Here is a 16285-nt window from a genome sequence, read left to right as displayed (position 1 = left end):
TACAGATGTAGCTTCAGAAATAATGTGCAGTAATGAAAAATGAGCAGTCAGTTTTATCTCAGTAGCACAGTCTAAATTGGTATTCAGATCTGGAGAGGCATCATCACCTTTCAAATCACAGCCATGGGTTACAGGAAGGCTCTGTGAATGAGAAGCATTGGGTGCCTTTTCTTTTTCTTTAACAGGCAGGCAGAGATGTGTCAACTGTGTTGCACACTTTTCTTCCAAGAAAACTGCTGACCTCATACCCTGAGATGCATGTCAGCTATTCAGTGTTGCCTGCCTTTTGCTGTTTTTCCTTTCTGCATCAGTGTCTCTGATGGTAATATCTTCACACAGGTAGAAGAAGGCTTTTCTTTGCATGAGATTGTTTCTTGTCTTACTGGACAGCAATCTGGTCACATAAAACCACAAGTAAATCCAGGTACGCCCACAAGTAGGGTTTAAGAGTAGTGATCCACACCACACTGAAGAAAACTGGGCAACCCTGTCTCCTAGATATTCATTCACTACTGAAATGCTTTATCAATTATTTGGTGGCAACTTAATCACTGGATGGATTTTGCTCAGTGGCAATGTTTTCTTTCTTTTTTTCTTTTTTTTTTTTTATGAAAGGCAGCAGCGTCCCTATAGGAGGTGGTTGGGGTGGATGACAGGCACACAACCGTCACACCAGAGAGCAGGGTTCACAGTCCCGTCTGCAATTAGGTTTACGGAACAAAAGCACATTGGTTAAGGTTAGGGTTAAACTTAAATAAACGCACTGTGTCTGAAGTCATAGTGAGGTTTTTCTGCATTAGACCTGCCTAAACATAACCATAACAAAGTTTAATCATGCTGCAGTCACTGGTGGATATTGTACTGCAAGATCAGATATTTTGGCAGACATAAATATTTCACTAATTTGTTGTGTATCAACATTTTTATGACTTGTCAAATACATGAATACAACTGTCGTTAGGATAAAATGTAATCTGGTTGCAATAACATTTCCTACAAAACATATTTGCCATTGAAAATTAGTAGCACAAACATAGTTTCTAGGGAACAGGGTTGAACAGAATGATTCTCCAACACATGGTTATAACTTGGACAAGATTTTTAGGTCTGCAAACCAAAAACAGAAATAGCCACCTTCTCCTCTGTCTGCATGTTGGAGCTTAATTTTTTTCTTTTTCTGTTAAGTAGAAGTCACACTTCTTCCACAGATAAACTAAAACCTTACACGGCAAGCAAAATCCAATAACAAGTAATCACTGGAGCCACCTTTGAGTAATGGTGAGATGCCAGGTGTGAATTGCAGCCAACTGATGTAGACACAGTATCGATATACTTACTTGAATACAACACACTGGTTTGAACCATGCAGGCAATGGCTTGTTCTTATTCTATCGATACTTACAGCTTAAAGCATCTTTGAGGAATGATGATCTTACAAATCGCACTTTGGTGAAATGCTCGTCACTGGCAAGGCTTAGACTTCAGAAATTACCCACCCACACCCTATGGCCCACATACTCCATAGGTGGGGAAAATTTGATTCTGACTCAAAGCAAAATTTTTGTGCAATCTGACTCAGCTCCCTTGCAAGAGATATATGGATCTCACGTCAGATCACACCTACATCTTTTAGCTGCCAGCAGCAAGCAAGAACGTCACTTAAGTTAAAAGCTTGAATTAAAAAAGTGAAAAGGAAGGTTCAAAACTAGCTGATGCAAATAAAGGCTGACTGTGAAAACCATGTTTAAGCTTGAGTAGGCTAATTTACATGCGGAAAGTATGAGACCAGGTTGCTTCTTTTGCAATCAAACCGTGGCCATTTTTTGTAAGAATTTTCAAAAATTCCCCAGAACTTACCTTCTGGTAAGAATGAGAACATTTCAGTCACGTCACATCCAGCTACCAGAATACCCGGAGTAACTGTAAAATCAGAAGACTTAGGATAGTCAAATACGAATATAGTGAAAAACCTATACCACAGCAAACTCATTTGTATGTTTCCTGCGGTATAAAGTGCGGGTGTTTTGTGTACACTGTGGAAATTTGGACCTTTAAGACTTTTGAGCACTCCTGCCCTTTAGTCACAAATAGGGGATCTGAACCTTCTGAAAATACAGAAGGGTTATACTTTGTGAAGTTTCATTTAAAAACAAAACCACTTTAACTTATAAATTATAAGACTCTGGGCAACTCCATATGTCTGCTGCACTACTCGTCCCCTCAGCAAGGTCTCCCGTGTAGCTGGATCACAATCAAAGCTACAGATGATCATGCTTCTGGATGCCAGGTTTATGAGCGGTCTCCCCCTGTGGGTCAGGTCAGTGATGATTTAAATCACATCAGATTGTAAATCCTGTTTTGTTTTTAGATATTTTTTTAATTTTTTCCTCCTGACATTTTGTTTTTGTGAACTGATTTGTCCTGTGTATTCGTGAAGCACTTTGGAGCCAAGGTTTTCATAGCTACAATAGAAATGTTTTTTTACTAAGTACTCTTGTGTGTACTACAAATCTGTTGTCTAATATTTTAGCCTTGTGTGTGGATTTGGTTGCCATTTCAGAAAATCCACCCTGCTGGCTCCTATTAAAGCACAACAAGCCATGTCTGTGTAGAACTAGTTATACTCAGAGTCATTGTTATTCTCCTCAGCCAGCAGCAGAGCGAACTCCCTGATCCTTCGCTCACACAAATGCCACCGCTTACTGGACAGACTCAAGCCCTCAAACCGCTACGCCTGCTTTTCAACCCACAGTCCATTTAAGATGCAGTTCTGTCAGTCCTCACAACAATGAACAAAAACAGCCGTCGAAAGTGATGGGTGGGCAGGAAAGGCCGTGCATGCCTGATATTCTTGTTGTGTGGAGGCCAAGCGGACAAAATACCCTTTGCTGGAAAATACAGGTCACGCCGAGAGATGCAGAGACAAATTCCCCCAGCAGACCCCAGTGGCGTATGTGGAAAAAAAGAGGAAGAATAATTGCAAACCAAGGTTATGCATAAACAATATATTCCTTTTGTTTACTAAAACAAAAGCACAGACCTATTCATGAATGCGAGCGGTAGTGTGAACACTGTCATCACCAATCACAGACACAGAATATATAAAAATCCATTGTATTGATCCTACATTGTCTGGAGCTGACTGCTGATACATGTCCAAAGTTCAAATTCAAATCATTTTGGAGGATTTAGTCCATGTATCATATGACCCATGTGTTTTCACATAAACACAACTAGATTTCAGTGGAACTGCATTACAAGAGTTAGGGGACCTACAGCTATCGGTCATGTTTTATCACTTGAAACAGAATTGACCTTGGGAGCTGTTCCTATTATGGAATAATCAAATGAACTAATTAACTAATAAGTAATTGATGTAACATAAAAGGTTTATAGTCCAGAATCTACTTTGGGGAATCCTGTGGTTGAAAAACTTGACCTCCTAACTGCAATTTGCCTTTGAGAAAATCACTGGTAGTTCTGTAATCCCTGCGCTGTCAGTTGCTCTGCGACCTTCAGCAGAACAATGTGTTTGCACCGCTCAGCACCCTGAATCAGAAAAAGGGCATTCATACCCAGTCATTTTTCTGCAGAAATAAAGGTTAAAGAAAACTTCCCCAAAACCTTCTTATTGGTTGAGCCAAAGCAGCGCTGAGCTGTCAAGGAGTTATAGGAATTCAGTACAAAACACTGGCCAGTACAATCTGAGAGGATTCATGTGATTCCTCATTCTTCATCCTGCCATTTGAAATATGATCTTGGTATTGTTCAGGCTGAAATCAGTGCTCAGCCATTACAAATCCTCACAGACCAACAGTGGTCTCATTTGGCTCTGAATAGAAATAATTATCGCATTCACAGAACTTCTAAAACTCCAACCATTGACTTGACTTGACTACTTTCTGCTATCTCAGTGTTTAGTCCTCGGGCCTCCAGCTCACTTTCTATTAAGCGAGATAGAAATCGTCTTCTCTAACACTTCTCTCAACCTGCTGCAGATGCGAAGCGGGGGGGCTGTAATTTAGCCTATGTACTAGATCCAAGGAAAGTTTTGCTGGGAATAATAAAGTTAAATACCAGCAGTTTACCATAAAATATAACTGGTGCATTAAAGCTTGTAAGTTATCTGCTCAGGCCTGTTATTGCAGCAGCTGTGAAACTGTACAGGTGCCTGTACTTGTGCCTTAACGGTCTATATTTGTGAACAGGACTAAAGTTAGTTTGTTAGCTAATGATAAGCTCCTTGTTCTTCGAAGAAACACCCAGACACCAGTTGGTTTGACAGGCTTGTGGTGCCGAGCGAAGGGGTTCAGCAAATGGTCAGTTGCACAAAAAAGTATGGTACCACTTATAAAAGGTTTATGAGCTGTAATTAATTCCTCTAGTACTGGTTAATAAATCATTTACTAATGCTTTAAAGATCAATTATAAACCATTAATAAGAGTAACTTTTGTGTTATGGAAAATTGGTTTATTAACCATTAATGAAGCAGTTTGTTTCATCTTCTGAAGCCTTTAGAATCGGCCTTCTCAGAAAGTGGTAGCAAAATGACAAATAAAAATGTGCTGTTTCTAAGTGTACAAAGCAGTATGTAGCTTTGGCAGATATGAGTATATCTTGGTTAAAACTTTACATTTTAACAGATTTTGATTGCCTTCATGTGCAAGAAATATGCATCTTGTGAGAATAATACTAATCTACCGCACTCAAGAGTTCTTGGGAAATGGCTATCCTGAGGCAATGCAGAGTAATTGTTATGTTCTCAAGGAAGGACAAAGAGGGAATATTAGGTCTGTGATAAAAGACCATTACCTCGAAACGTCACAATTCATCATCTCAACATGGAATATATCGCCTGAGCAAAAGCACTCATGGTCTCCTCGATCTAAATTATAGATGTAATGACTGAGTTTAAAATCAGCTTTCTGTTATGGGAGAACTGTCACTCAAAACTGTAAACAAAAAAAGAGAAATGTGAGTTTATTTTCTAGGTAAACCAATGGTGTTGGTGGTGTTTTATGTACTCCCGTGAAAACCTTAATGTGAGAATACACTCCACTGCTCTACAACATGTAGACTACAGTCCCTCAAACCCTTTAAAACACCTTCATCCATTCAGCAGGAGTTCTATTTAATGGTGGTCGCTGCCACGTTCAAGCCCTTATCGGCCTCTGTTGTGTAAATTCTAAAGAAATTGTTACACATTTTGTTAAGTATACTTATTGAGAAGCTCAATGCCACTCTCATGACCGTCTGCTAAATACTATTTAGCTGGAGCCAGGAGTTTAGCTTAGCGTAGCACAAAGATTGAAAGTTGGGGGAACAGGTAGTCTGGCTCTATTAAATATAAAAGAAAATATGCCCACCAGCACCTTTAAGGCCACATTCAGCAACAACAGACCTGCATGAAAAAATACAGCCCTCTCATTCGTTTTAAGGGGCCAGTCTGCGTTGGCCAATCAAATACTTGCAAGTGCACATTCCTGGTAGATTACTTTGTAAATTGCAACTGCAACTGTATATTTCTGTTGTTTAGCTCAACAAAGGAGAAAAAAGTTGCTTTCGTGATAACTTTAAGTTGTAAAACATATTCATCTGTAACACAAACTGAACTTTATACAGGTCTGCTTCCAGCCTGAACCGCCGCTGAACCTCACTGATTAATACATTAGATTTCATTTGTTTAATACATATAAAAAATGAAGTGAAAAAATGCCAAGTTGTACCTTTATTGGGGGGGGGGACTCGATGTGTGTCTGCTTTGTATTTAACAAATTGATATTAGAGTGGTATCAATCTTCTCATCTAACACTCAGCAAGAATATGAACAAGACAACATTTCCCAAAATGTCTATCTATCCCTTGAAACCCTCACTCACAAAGACAGAGATATACACGTACACACAACTAGACAAATACAGATACTAATAGTGAGAAGAATATCTAGATAATGGCACCATCAGGTCTTGGCTTGTATCAGGTACAGTCAGTTTGTGCTCGTAGGTACACAGTGGGCTCTAATGTAAGGTTATGATAACAGTGGGACACACTGTATCTGTGTGTGGATAAGAGGAGGAGTGTGTGTGTGTGTGTGTGTGTGTGTGTGTGTGTGTGTGTGTGTTGTTGTGAGGGTCTGACCTCGGGGAGGCTGTTCTGACTGACGTGCAGTTCTCCACGGAGGCTGATTCACCATGCTGGGAGGTGTCAGGTTGCAGAGATTACTGAACCATGGGTGAAGTCCCCTGGTGCGACATTCATAAGTACGCTTGCAAACACAAGTGCGTAGGCACGTTTCCTATTATTTTTCATTTATTTATTTTTACATCTACAGAATTCCTTTTTTTTTTTAAATAGATATTTCTTTTATTTATATCTGATGGTACTTTTCTGGGCTGTTTGTCTCACTCAGCTGTCTCACACATAAAACCACACACTTAATAACCAGCATACCATGCAGGCTCAGTGGCCACTCACAGTGGTCTTAGAATAAATTGAAGTCCCAGTGGCAATCAGCCAAGCTTTTGGTCATGCTTATTGAGGTTGAGAGGTAAGAACTCTCTTGAGTTTTTGCAGAAGTAAACTGTACTTGACTTGTATACAGCTAAAAGGAGGTCTGTCTGCTGGGGTAGAGGAGTAGGTAAACACCAGGCTGGATGTGCTCCTCTATTGAATCACTAAAACCTCGGCATTACAAAATAAATACAGACAGTGTCCCTGACACGCAGACACAAACAAGACAGAGCGACAGGATCAGCTTTAATGATGTCTGTATCTTTCAGATGTAACAGATACACAGAAAAGAAGGCAAAGTTGACAAAATGCTCTATAGAGATGCACAGGCAGACTGGAAGGTACAGCTCCACACATGTGCACAACTAGACAAATACACGGTACATTCATTTTCACAAATGTACCACAGACACCAATTTACAAAGTGTTCCTAATATCACTTGGCCAATTACACACCAATGTAATTAGCTCCACACCACACGCAAGCTAATACGTTTCAGGCCATCCAGCCTTTATGCTCGTCTCCTGGCATTTGTATTAAGGTTATAATCCTGATGATCTCAGTCTAGGTTGATTAGGCGATACCCGTGTTGGTAGCAGCAAATGTAGTTCAATACTATAGCAAACACTTGTTGAGTTGCTCCTTTATCAGAAATACAAATGAAGTGTTGCAACTGGTGTGTCTATTTACAGTGCAGCCAAACAAACTTGTTTGATTTCACTGCAACATTTCAAACTGATCCATTGTCAAAAATACCAAAAATGACCATGTCTTATTTTGTAGATGCATTTTTGATAAATGCTGCTGTCAATGCAAACTGAGGTGACGAATACTGCTTCACGATAAAAGTGTCAATTCAGAGCAAGCAATTTGAAGTGCAATTAAAGTTTTTATTCCAAAATGCTGTAAATTTAAGTTAGGAGGCATACTGTAATTATGTTCAATTCTTCATTTGGTGTCTGTAAACCATATGAAGGATTTTGTCAGCGAGAACATGCTTTACATACTCTGTCTTCAAGAGATTTTTCTTTCTAATATTGAATTTCTCTCTGTGGAGCAAAACTCTTCAAAGTAACTCTGATTCTGTATTGTATGCGTAGTTTAAAAAAATGCACTTCTTCTGTAGTTACAGTGCAGTGTAAATCCTTCCAAACTGCAGCTACAACAGATGGAGGATCAAAGCTGAGGAAGGTTGGCTGACATTTATGCAACTCATAATACAATCAGTCGAAACCCCTCGAATACACTCTCATTGTTTCCTTTTTCTTATAGCAGACCTTTTTGCATGTCATAACAGGAAAAACACAGGTGCAATTAATAATAATAACAATGACTGCATTATGATGAAGTGAGCTAGTTGGGCTTTATTATTCTTCGTGCTGTCTCACTGTTACGACATAGTGGGACAATTAATGGAACTGAGCCTTCGTTAATGAGATTTGTTTCACCTGTGGTTTTCCTGCTATAAAGACACGTCCAGACGTCTGCTGTGTAAAGGGTCTGTTGGCTGCACTAGTGATGATTTAGGATTAAATATCCTGTATTTTTGGATCAGTTATTGATTTGGATCAGTTTGTAAATATCTATTTTCACTTTGGCATTTAGACACAAAAACTAGGGGTGAGTACTTTTTATAGGTGCTGCAATGTGAACAGTGACGTTACACCGGGAGTTGCAGTGTTAAGACTGTCACGACAGGCTGAGGGAAAAATCTTCTAGGCTATGAGAAAAACCAGCAGCAAAAAAAATTTGGATATTACATCAGGTTTTTGTAGTTTAAGATTTCACAGCATGACAAAGAATGTGAAAAACGATTTGGGCAGTAACACTACAGCTCCTTCCAGTGAGGATGAAAGTTATTTCACTGGCAGTTCTCTCTTTGTATGCAGAGGTGGACATTCGTGACTGAAATAGTTGCATGCAGTTCTGGACATGAAATGGCTGTAGGTTTTGTATCATCGATCTCATCTGCTGAATCACTGGTGTTCATTTTGGAAAATCATGTCACACCCAACCAAGCTCTCACTCAAATACATGTGCACACCAACAATAATTCAACTGTTTCTCAGCCAGTTCTTCATATCTGAGCTTTTTAGACTTATAATACTTGACCAGACGCTTTAACTCAATCTGAACCTAACCTTGACCAGACTCCCAAACCATCCCATAAAATGTCCTGACAAGGGCAGACTCCTACACGTACACACTGCACACATGCACAAAGGTGTCCTCCTAAGATCTACTTTTCTTCTGACTCTCACTGTCTCATTGGGGAAAAGAGTAAAGTGAGAGAGAAAGAGGGAGAGAGAGACATAGACGCCTTGTAGTCAGACTCATAAATCTTGGCTGGATTTACTTGAGGCTCATTCATTATGAATGCCCTGTCCTGTTCATATTATATTTATAAAAATGAGAAATTGGGACACGTCTTTCCACTATATTCTCTACAGGCACTTTAACTGCAAGATACTCACTCACTAAAAAGAGGCCTTTGCTCTTGTGTCATAAAGTGATATTGAGTTTATAGGATCCTAAACTAAGTGATTAAATTACTTTTTGCATCTTTTAATCCTTTCAAACTTGCCTTAAACCGAGCCATGACAAGCAACGTGATATATTTAAGAATGAATTGAAGAAATTATCACATTGCATGAGAGCAGATAGGATACAAGTTTGTCTTGTGACACCACACAGGTTTTGTCAGTATCTCACTGCTGTACAGTACATGCAGTCAGTTAAACAAAAACAACACCAAACCCCTGAGGACACATTTGCAACACCCCCTTTCAACACTGCTGAAGAACAACTGCTACTCTGTGGCTGCAGGTGGAAAAATCAATCTCAAATTCATCATGTTCACTTTAGAGCTGCATTCAAAAGACACAGCCTGCTAAGTAATACGAATACGAAGTAATACGAGACTGGTAATGATGCGGTTTCTTTAGAGCAGCAATTTATTATCATCGGGCTATATTCCAGCATTTTGGACACATCACACTGCGTTTTTCATTCCAGCTGAGTTTGCTCAGTTATGACTGCACATGTTGGCTTGAATGACTGGAATAAATATTTCTCAGTTATTTGTTCCAATAGAGTGACAAGTATAAACTGTGATTTCGTATGTATGCTGCTACACAGCCACTAATGTCACTGATGCATAAAGAAACCCTTAAAAGCCTGACGGTCCCATATCATCCACATCACCTCCTCTTCCTTCCCCCCTGGCTCTCGTTCTCCTCTCCCCCCTTCCTCCTTACCTGTTCGGCCGCCTCTGGGTCCAGGTGGGTGTCCAGTAGGGGGACGGTGAACTGTATCTTCCTGGGGCTCCCAGTTTCCATGGTGGCACTGTCTGTCAGGACGAAGAGGAGGAGGAGGAGGAGGAGGAGGAAGGGATGATCCGAGGAAGGAAAATCCGTAAAAGAGAAGGAGAGTGAAGAGCTCAGTGAAGGTGGCTGAAACAAATATAAGTGGGCTCCAGCTTAGGAAAAAATAAGCAGATTGTTTTACTTTTTGTCTGACTATTTTATGCTCTTCACCTAAATCTTTTTAACACACTTTTCCAAGATTATCTTGCTTTTTTGGCACCCTAGTTCTATTCTATCCTTTTTTTTCTATCCTCAGCACCTGCTGGTGTCTCTATTGTGGCTTCACTCTCCTTCCTCTCTGTCTCTCCCGGCTCATAGCACAGAGGCAAGGGCATTCTGGGCTAGGAACACCTCTCCTTCGCTCTCATTCGCTGTGCCTGACTCCCTTTCACACTAAGTCCCACCCTCTCTTCACATTTCTTTCTGTCTGTATTGGATGTTTGAGATCAGGGCTGTTCTGCAGCAGCGCCTGCATGGACGGGAGAGTGAGGATGACAAAGACATACTCTCTTTCTCTCTCTCTCTCAATCTTGGATGGGTAGGTGCATCATCTGGCTTCCGCTTGAAAAGAAAGTATTTTTTAAAATCACCATCCTACACATGCTTAAATATAAACTATTTCAAACACAAAGAGTCTCACGAATGATTCAAACACACAATGACTCTCTCACACCGAAGTTACATCTATAGACACATTCTGACAAAATTCAATACAATGGCACAAGTAATTTCACTAAACATGTTAGCATGTTTTTTGATGAATAACTGTTATACGACCAGATCTCTGCCGTATATTTCATAAATAAAAGCTGCATGACAACAAATCTGAGCCCAAAACTTGACCTGAAACTTAATACAAAGCTGTGAAATGCTAATGTGAGCTTTGTTCATATCTGACCAGGCTTGTGCTTGGCAAGCACAATCTTTATTGATCGTCTCTAGCCTGAGTGTCACTACATCCCACATCTACTGGGACCTGACACCTGACACCAGCCAAGAAGTAGCCTAGACAAGGTTTTTTTTGTGCCAGATTTGCAGTAGCCTACATTTTGGGGCGACCATTTTTTCCAGGCAGTAACATTGTCAGAAATATTATGATTTGTCAAACAAACATATCACTATCACAATAGGTTTTAAGGGAGTACTTCATCATTTCACTCATAAAATTGCCACAACTGATTCATGGTGGACAGTAAATAAAAAAGAAAGGACCAAAATCAATGCATCATCTTTTGGTCTGGATCGCAACAGCAGGGTCAGCCCTATAAACACTAATGTTGCTGACTGACTGAGTGATGTAGTTACATCACTGATTGGCTGGCCAACTGTTGGGGTTTCTCTATTGGCCATTTCCTATTTCAAAATGAATTGGCACAAATTGTTTCTATTACATCATCAGGGGCCATTTACAGACAGTATGTCAACTTAGCGCTGCAGGCCGGAGTGTGCAGGTCAGAAACCTCTTTCTGCCCTTTATTTAATTGACCAAACAGCAGCTGACAAACATGAATGAGCCTATAAACGTCCTCTCTGAGTGGTCATTTTACAAGTCAAGCAGAGAAGAGAGCTACCGAGGGCTGGTAAGCTCACTTCTTTGTAACTCTAGAGTGTGCATGCAACAATGGTCCCCAGCATGGAACTGAACCAGGGATGAAGTGACCACAAGCCACACACCCCTGACCAACTGGGCCATAGGCCTTCATTTGTACTTTATACAATAAATTCAGAAGCAGTCTTTCTTTTGCCTATAACTCCTCATTTAATAGTCCCTGGATGAGCTGGGAAAGAGTTTTACTCACAAATGAAAACAACTGACCATAAGAAATCCCTCTCTATATATTCATGTATAAATAAATGAAAATAATCTCTGAATGCTTTTTTCTTTTTTCAACCCAGTGATTATGTTGCTCTGCAAGAGTGCCACAAAAATCTTCCACACAAAACACACATTTTCTTTTTCTTGTAGCTAAGAATGAAAGACTGACTGATAATAAAAGGCTGCCACTGTCAGCTTTTCCTAAATTATGTCTTTGTCATCAAAGCAGTCTGTTAATAAGACCCCACACGCTCTGTGTTTGTGTGTGTGTGTGTGTGTTTGAGAGAGAGAGCGAGAGAGAGAGAGAGAGAGAGAGATGACAATAATAGGCTGCATATTCTCCTGTACATCCTCTGATGTTTACAGCAAATACAAAGAAAGCACTGGTCAAACTGTACATTCTTTTTATCTCTTCATACCAGCATAGTGTTTGTGTCTCTGGCTGAGCAAGCTTCAAAGAAAAATGCCTACAACCATGCACAGAGTCGTAGAGGTTCTGTTTATTACAAATTTAATTAAATTAAATTATAGAGACTACAGTCTTCTGTATTTTTCTGCATTATTTTATGTTATAGTTTTAACCGCTTCAAGTCGGAAAGAGAAAACCATTAAAAAAAGTCACAAACTACTGGGAATAATTAAACCAAACGTATGTACATACATGCAGCTTCAATCCAATCTGCCTTCATCTATTCAGCCAATTATCTCTTACAATAGATGAGTGTGCTCCAACCTAAATGTCCATAAAGGTCGTTTGTCCCTACCCTCATGACACGGCTCCAGCGTTTGCATTAAAATAAGTACGTCATTAAGGGTACAGGGGGTATTTGTCGTCATGGATACAATAATAAACACATGGGTAGGTACACTTATAGAACATTCAGGGTCATGGTTGAAAGAAACAATCTCTCATGTTAAAGTCCAGTGTTTTGTTGATTCATCCCTGTAAACCATGTAAAATCAAAGAGCTGGATTTGTTTTCTCACTCAGCCACTGCAGGTCCATCAGTTCTGCAAGTGATGACCGGAAACTATATTCAGCAATCCTGTCAAACAAAATTATTGTCTCCTTTATATATTTCCTGGCCTCTTGTTGCAAAATTAAATGAATGAAAAAGAAATCGGTGCCACATTTGATTTCCCATTACTGCTAAAGAGCCAGCTAATAGATTATGTTATTATATAGATATGTGGCATGAATTGAAAACAACGGCTCCCTGGAGCTTTAGAAAAAATGCTTCCAAATCTTCAGCATCAGTTAAACAATTAGTCCCCTTTTTTGCACAATTTGCAAAATGGTTGACTGCAATTGGATAAAGGTACTAGTACAACTGACCAGGCTTCATTAAACTCTGCACTGACTTGGGTTCTGTCCAATCACAACAAAGAATTTATGCCCTGCTTTATGACATGTTGTTCTGTTTTGTTGTTGTGTTTTCTAAAATGTAATTGCATAATCGTTGTTGCATTTCTTTATAAGTGCCACTATATAAAAACCACTGGTATGTAGTATGTTCCTCTTAAAGGAGCTATTTGTAAGTTTTGACCATAAAAGTCACCACATGTTATGTAGCAAAAGCAAAACTTACAAATAGCTCCTTAATGACAGGGAGGAGAAATGAAAAAAGCTGGAGAGTAACCTGTTATATTTGATTTGAAGTAAGCGTTGTACGGTACATAATGAAGAATTTAATCTTCACTTTCTTTTATGTACTTTATGAGATGACACAATCGCCACTTTGTGCTTTTCAGTAATGCAGGAGAGCACGCCTCTGCAGTTTACCCTTGACATTGCTACTGTTTTTTTTTTTGTTTTTTTTTTTATGTTAAACCACATCATTCACTCACTCTGTAGCCATTTAAGCCTGTTGTGTGTGACAAATTGTGCTGTGTCATGGCCATGGCCAATAACAGCTGAGGCCTCCCTCTCCGCTCTTCAACATGGCTGCCTTCCAAGATGATGACCATGAGGGAAAGTGGGAGAAGGCGGGGGGTGTAGGAAAGGTCAAGAAGCCGTAGATAGAAAAGGAAAAGTTATTTACCTGAAGGGTAAATGCAATTCATGTAAAAAATAATGTATACAGTAGGTGACAATAACAATACAGTATCTTTATATCTCTCTGTCGCTGTTATCACCCCCCCCCCCCCCCCCCCCCACTGTCTGTCTGTCTCTGTCGCTTATAATTGCTGCACACAGAGACTTTTTGCCTGAGCCCCCCTGCAGACTCATGAAATTCAGATGAGTTGAGTCTTTCTTTAACTGAGCTGTGCAGATCAGAGGCTACAGCTGCGTGGAGCAGCACCCACACCCAGATCTTTCTCATCGTGTTTTTTTTTATCTCAACATGCTTCTTGTTGTTTCTGATATGACATCATTACTCTTTTTTTTGGTGTGCACCTAATGTACGCTTAGAAATCCTGGTGGGAGATCCCTTTTGATTTTTTTTTTTTTTTTTTTTTTTTTTAAACACTTCATCATTAACCACTGCTGGTGAGGATGATGTGGTGTGTTTTGTTTTGTTTCTGTGTTGCTTCATGTCAATGTTGTCAGGATGATTGCTGCGTAGTTACATTTGGCTGGGCTTGTCTAAAAAGTCGTGAAAGACAGCAGGGCTTTGTGATGAGGGGCTTTGTGATGAGGCTGAAGGGCTGGCTCACCGTTTTTCCTTGTTTTTTCCACCACCAACCCTTTTAGAAACATCTTCCCTTTGATAAAGATTGCAGTTTTGCTCAGCGTTTCAGCCAGACGGACATTTCTCATTCTTTGTCACATTTAAATATTACTAAATTAGCAAAATAACTTAAACTTGGAACCTCCTGTATTGTGGCAGTTAGCAGGTTTGTCAACTCATATTGTATGAAAATAGCAGGAACATTATATAAATCCTATCTTTATGTAGCATTCTTTCATTCTGTTTTCCTGTCAAGATCTTTGAAGCTAGCAATTTTGGGAGCACATCAACATGCTGTGACACTAATTTCTCAGCCTGTTTGAGAAATTAAACTCTATCTCCGATTAAGACACTGAGTGATGCTTTACCGGATGCATTATTTATAGCAGCCAAGGGACTTACTGGATAGTCTTAGCTATAGCAGTTACACTGCAGGCAAGCAGCTTAGCAACAAGCCACAAACAAGCCATTGTATCTTTGTAATATAATGTCTGATGGTAACAGACAATGTCTAGTTCTTAAATATCATATATATAATTATATTCACTTTTTTAGCCCTATCAAGCTTATACTTGTAGCTACTATATTTTTTTATTTACTCTGCTAAATCTTGTACTTCAATTTTGCATCTAGCAGCAGATAAGATTACTTGATCACCACAGACCCATGACCCCATAATCTAATTTGGTGTATAGAAACATAAATCATTGTGATTTATTTTGAACATTACCTTGTCATCAGTCTAATCTGTTCATGTTTTCAGTTTGGGAACTTATTTTTTATTCTTCCTATTGTGGTGATGATGTTAGATCAGTAAAAAGAATTATGCAGTATAATGCACAGAAGTATTCATGATATTGGATTGTTTAAAATTACAAAAACTATTGGGTCTTAAATTGACAGTGTAAGAGTAAGAGGTAAAAAAATAAATAAAAAAAAGGCTACCTGTGACCCACATGTTGTAACAATGCACCTTGATTAAAATTGTGAAAATAAACCAAAAAAATTGAGAGGTCAACAGTCTCCGATCAGCACTAGTTATTCTTCATGTTGTCTTCTTGCCCCACAAAGAGGAATAGAAGGTCAGGATAATAAAAGACTCTTAAGAGGGACTGACGCACTGTCCTTCCCAGTAATTGGCTGCGGAAACCGTGAAAGTGTAGAGTAATTGCATGTTTCTGTGTTTTAATTAGCATTGAAGCTTATTGCATGCTGCTTCCCCAGGTGGCCTGTAAATCCACCACCACCCTCAAACCCAAACAGCCACTGCTGGTCTGTAAAGAAGTGGGCTTCACTTTACATTAGATAGATGATAGCTGGATAAAAAAAAAAACATTTCCATCTAGGTCCCGTGAAACTTAATCCTCCACACCACTGTCGGTGTAGAGGCAAAAGTAAAGTAACCGTTCAGTGATATATTTTTACAAACAAGATATCGTCTTTCATATATGCGCGTTTGTGGATCCATTACTGAATTTGCATTGCTTTGATGTGAGCGAGACACTACAGCCAAATTTAATGTAGTGGAAAAATGACCAAGGTAATTATGTGCTTGTGTGTGGTCTAGCAGATGTTCTTCACTGTTTGCTGGTGCAGTAGAAAAATAGTTTGTGATTAGTGTTTAAATTATAAAACAATTTCTCATCACATTATTTTCATGTTTCATGTGTATCTAGCAAATAGCGCACTGAACAGCTGAAACTAAAAAGAGATTTCATAAGATTTCAGTATTGTCTAGTTACCTTGCTTTGTATATAGGTGAGTGCAATCCTATTCACAATGAACACATATATATATGCGCAAGTTTAGCTTTTCCAAGTTTAAAGCTCTTTTATTTGACCAGAGAACAAAAGATTAACAAAAAAATGCAACAATCAATTTACAGCAAAAACTTTTGGTTTCTTAATAACATTCAAGTCAG

At 39.2% G+C, this 16285-nt stretch overlaps 1 protein-coding gene across 1 annotated transcript in view; it reads right to left on the bottom strand.

The window, feature by feature from the left end:
- Nucleotides 1-10006, bottom strand: part of ppp1r1a (protein phosphatase 1 regulatory inhibitor subunit 1A) — a 28765-nt gene extending 18759 nt beyond the window's left edge. The window contains exon 1 of the mRNA XM_022748337.1: nucleotides 9770-10006. Within this exon, the coding sequence (XP_022604058.1) occupies nucleotides 9770-9850 (81 nt within the window). The 5' untranslated portion in view covers nucleotides 9851-10006. The remainder of the gene's footprint in view (nucleotides 1-9769) is intronic.
- Nucleotides 10007-16285: the final 6279 nt, after the last annotated feature.

The sequence above is a fragment of the Seriola dumerili genome, unplaced genomic scaffold, assembly GCF_002260705.1.
Source record: "Seriola dumerili isolate Sdu_G_001 unplaced genomic scaffold, Sdu_1.0 BDQW01000121.1, whole genome shotgun sequence".
NCBI classification, from domain to species: domain Eukaryota; kingdom Metazoa; phylum Chordata; class Actinopteri; order Carangiformes; family Carangidae; genus Seriola; species Seriola dumerili.
The sequence above is the reverse complement of the archived record's forward strand: the minus strand, read 5'-3'. Positions and strand labels throughout refer to the sequence as shown.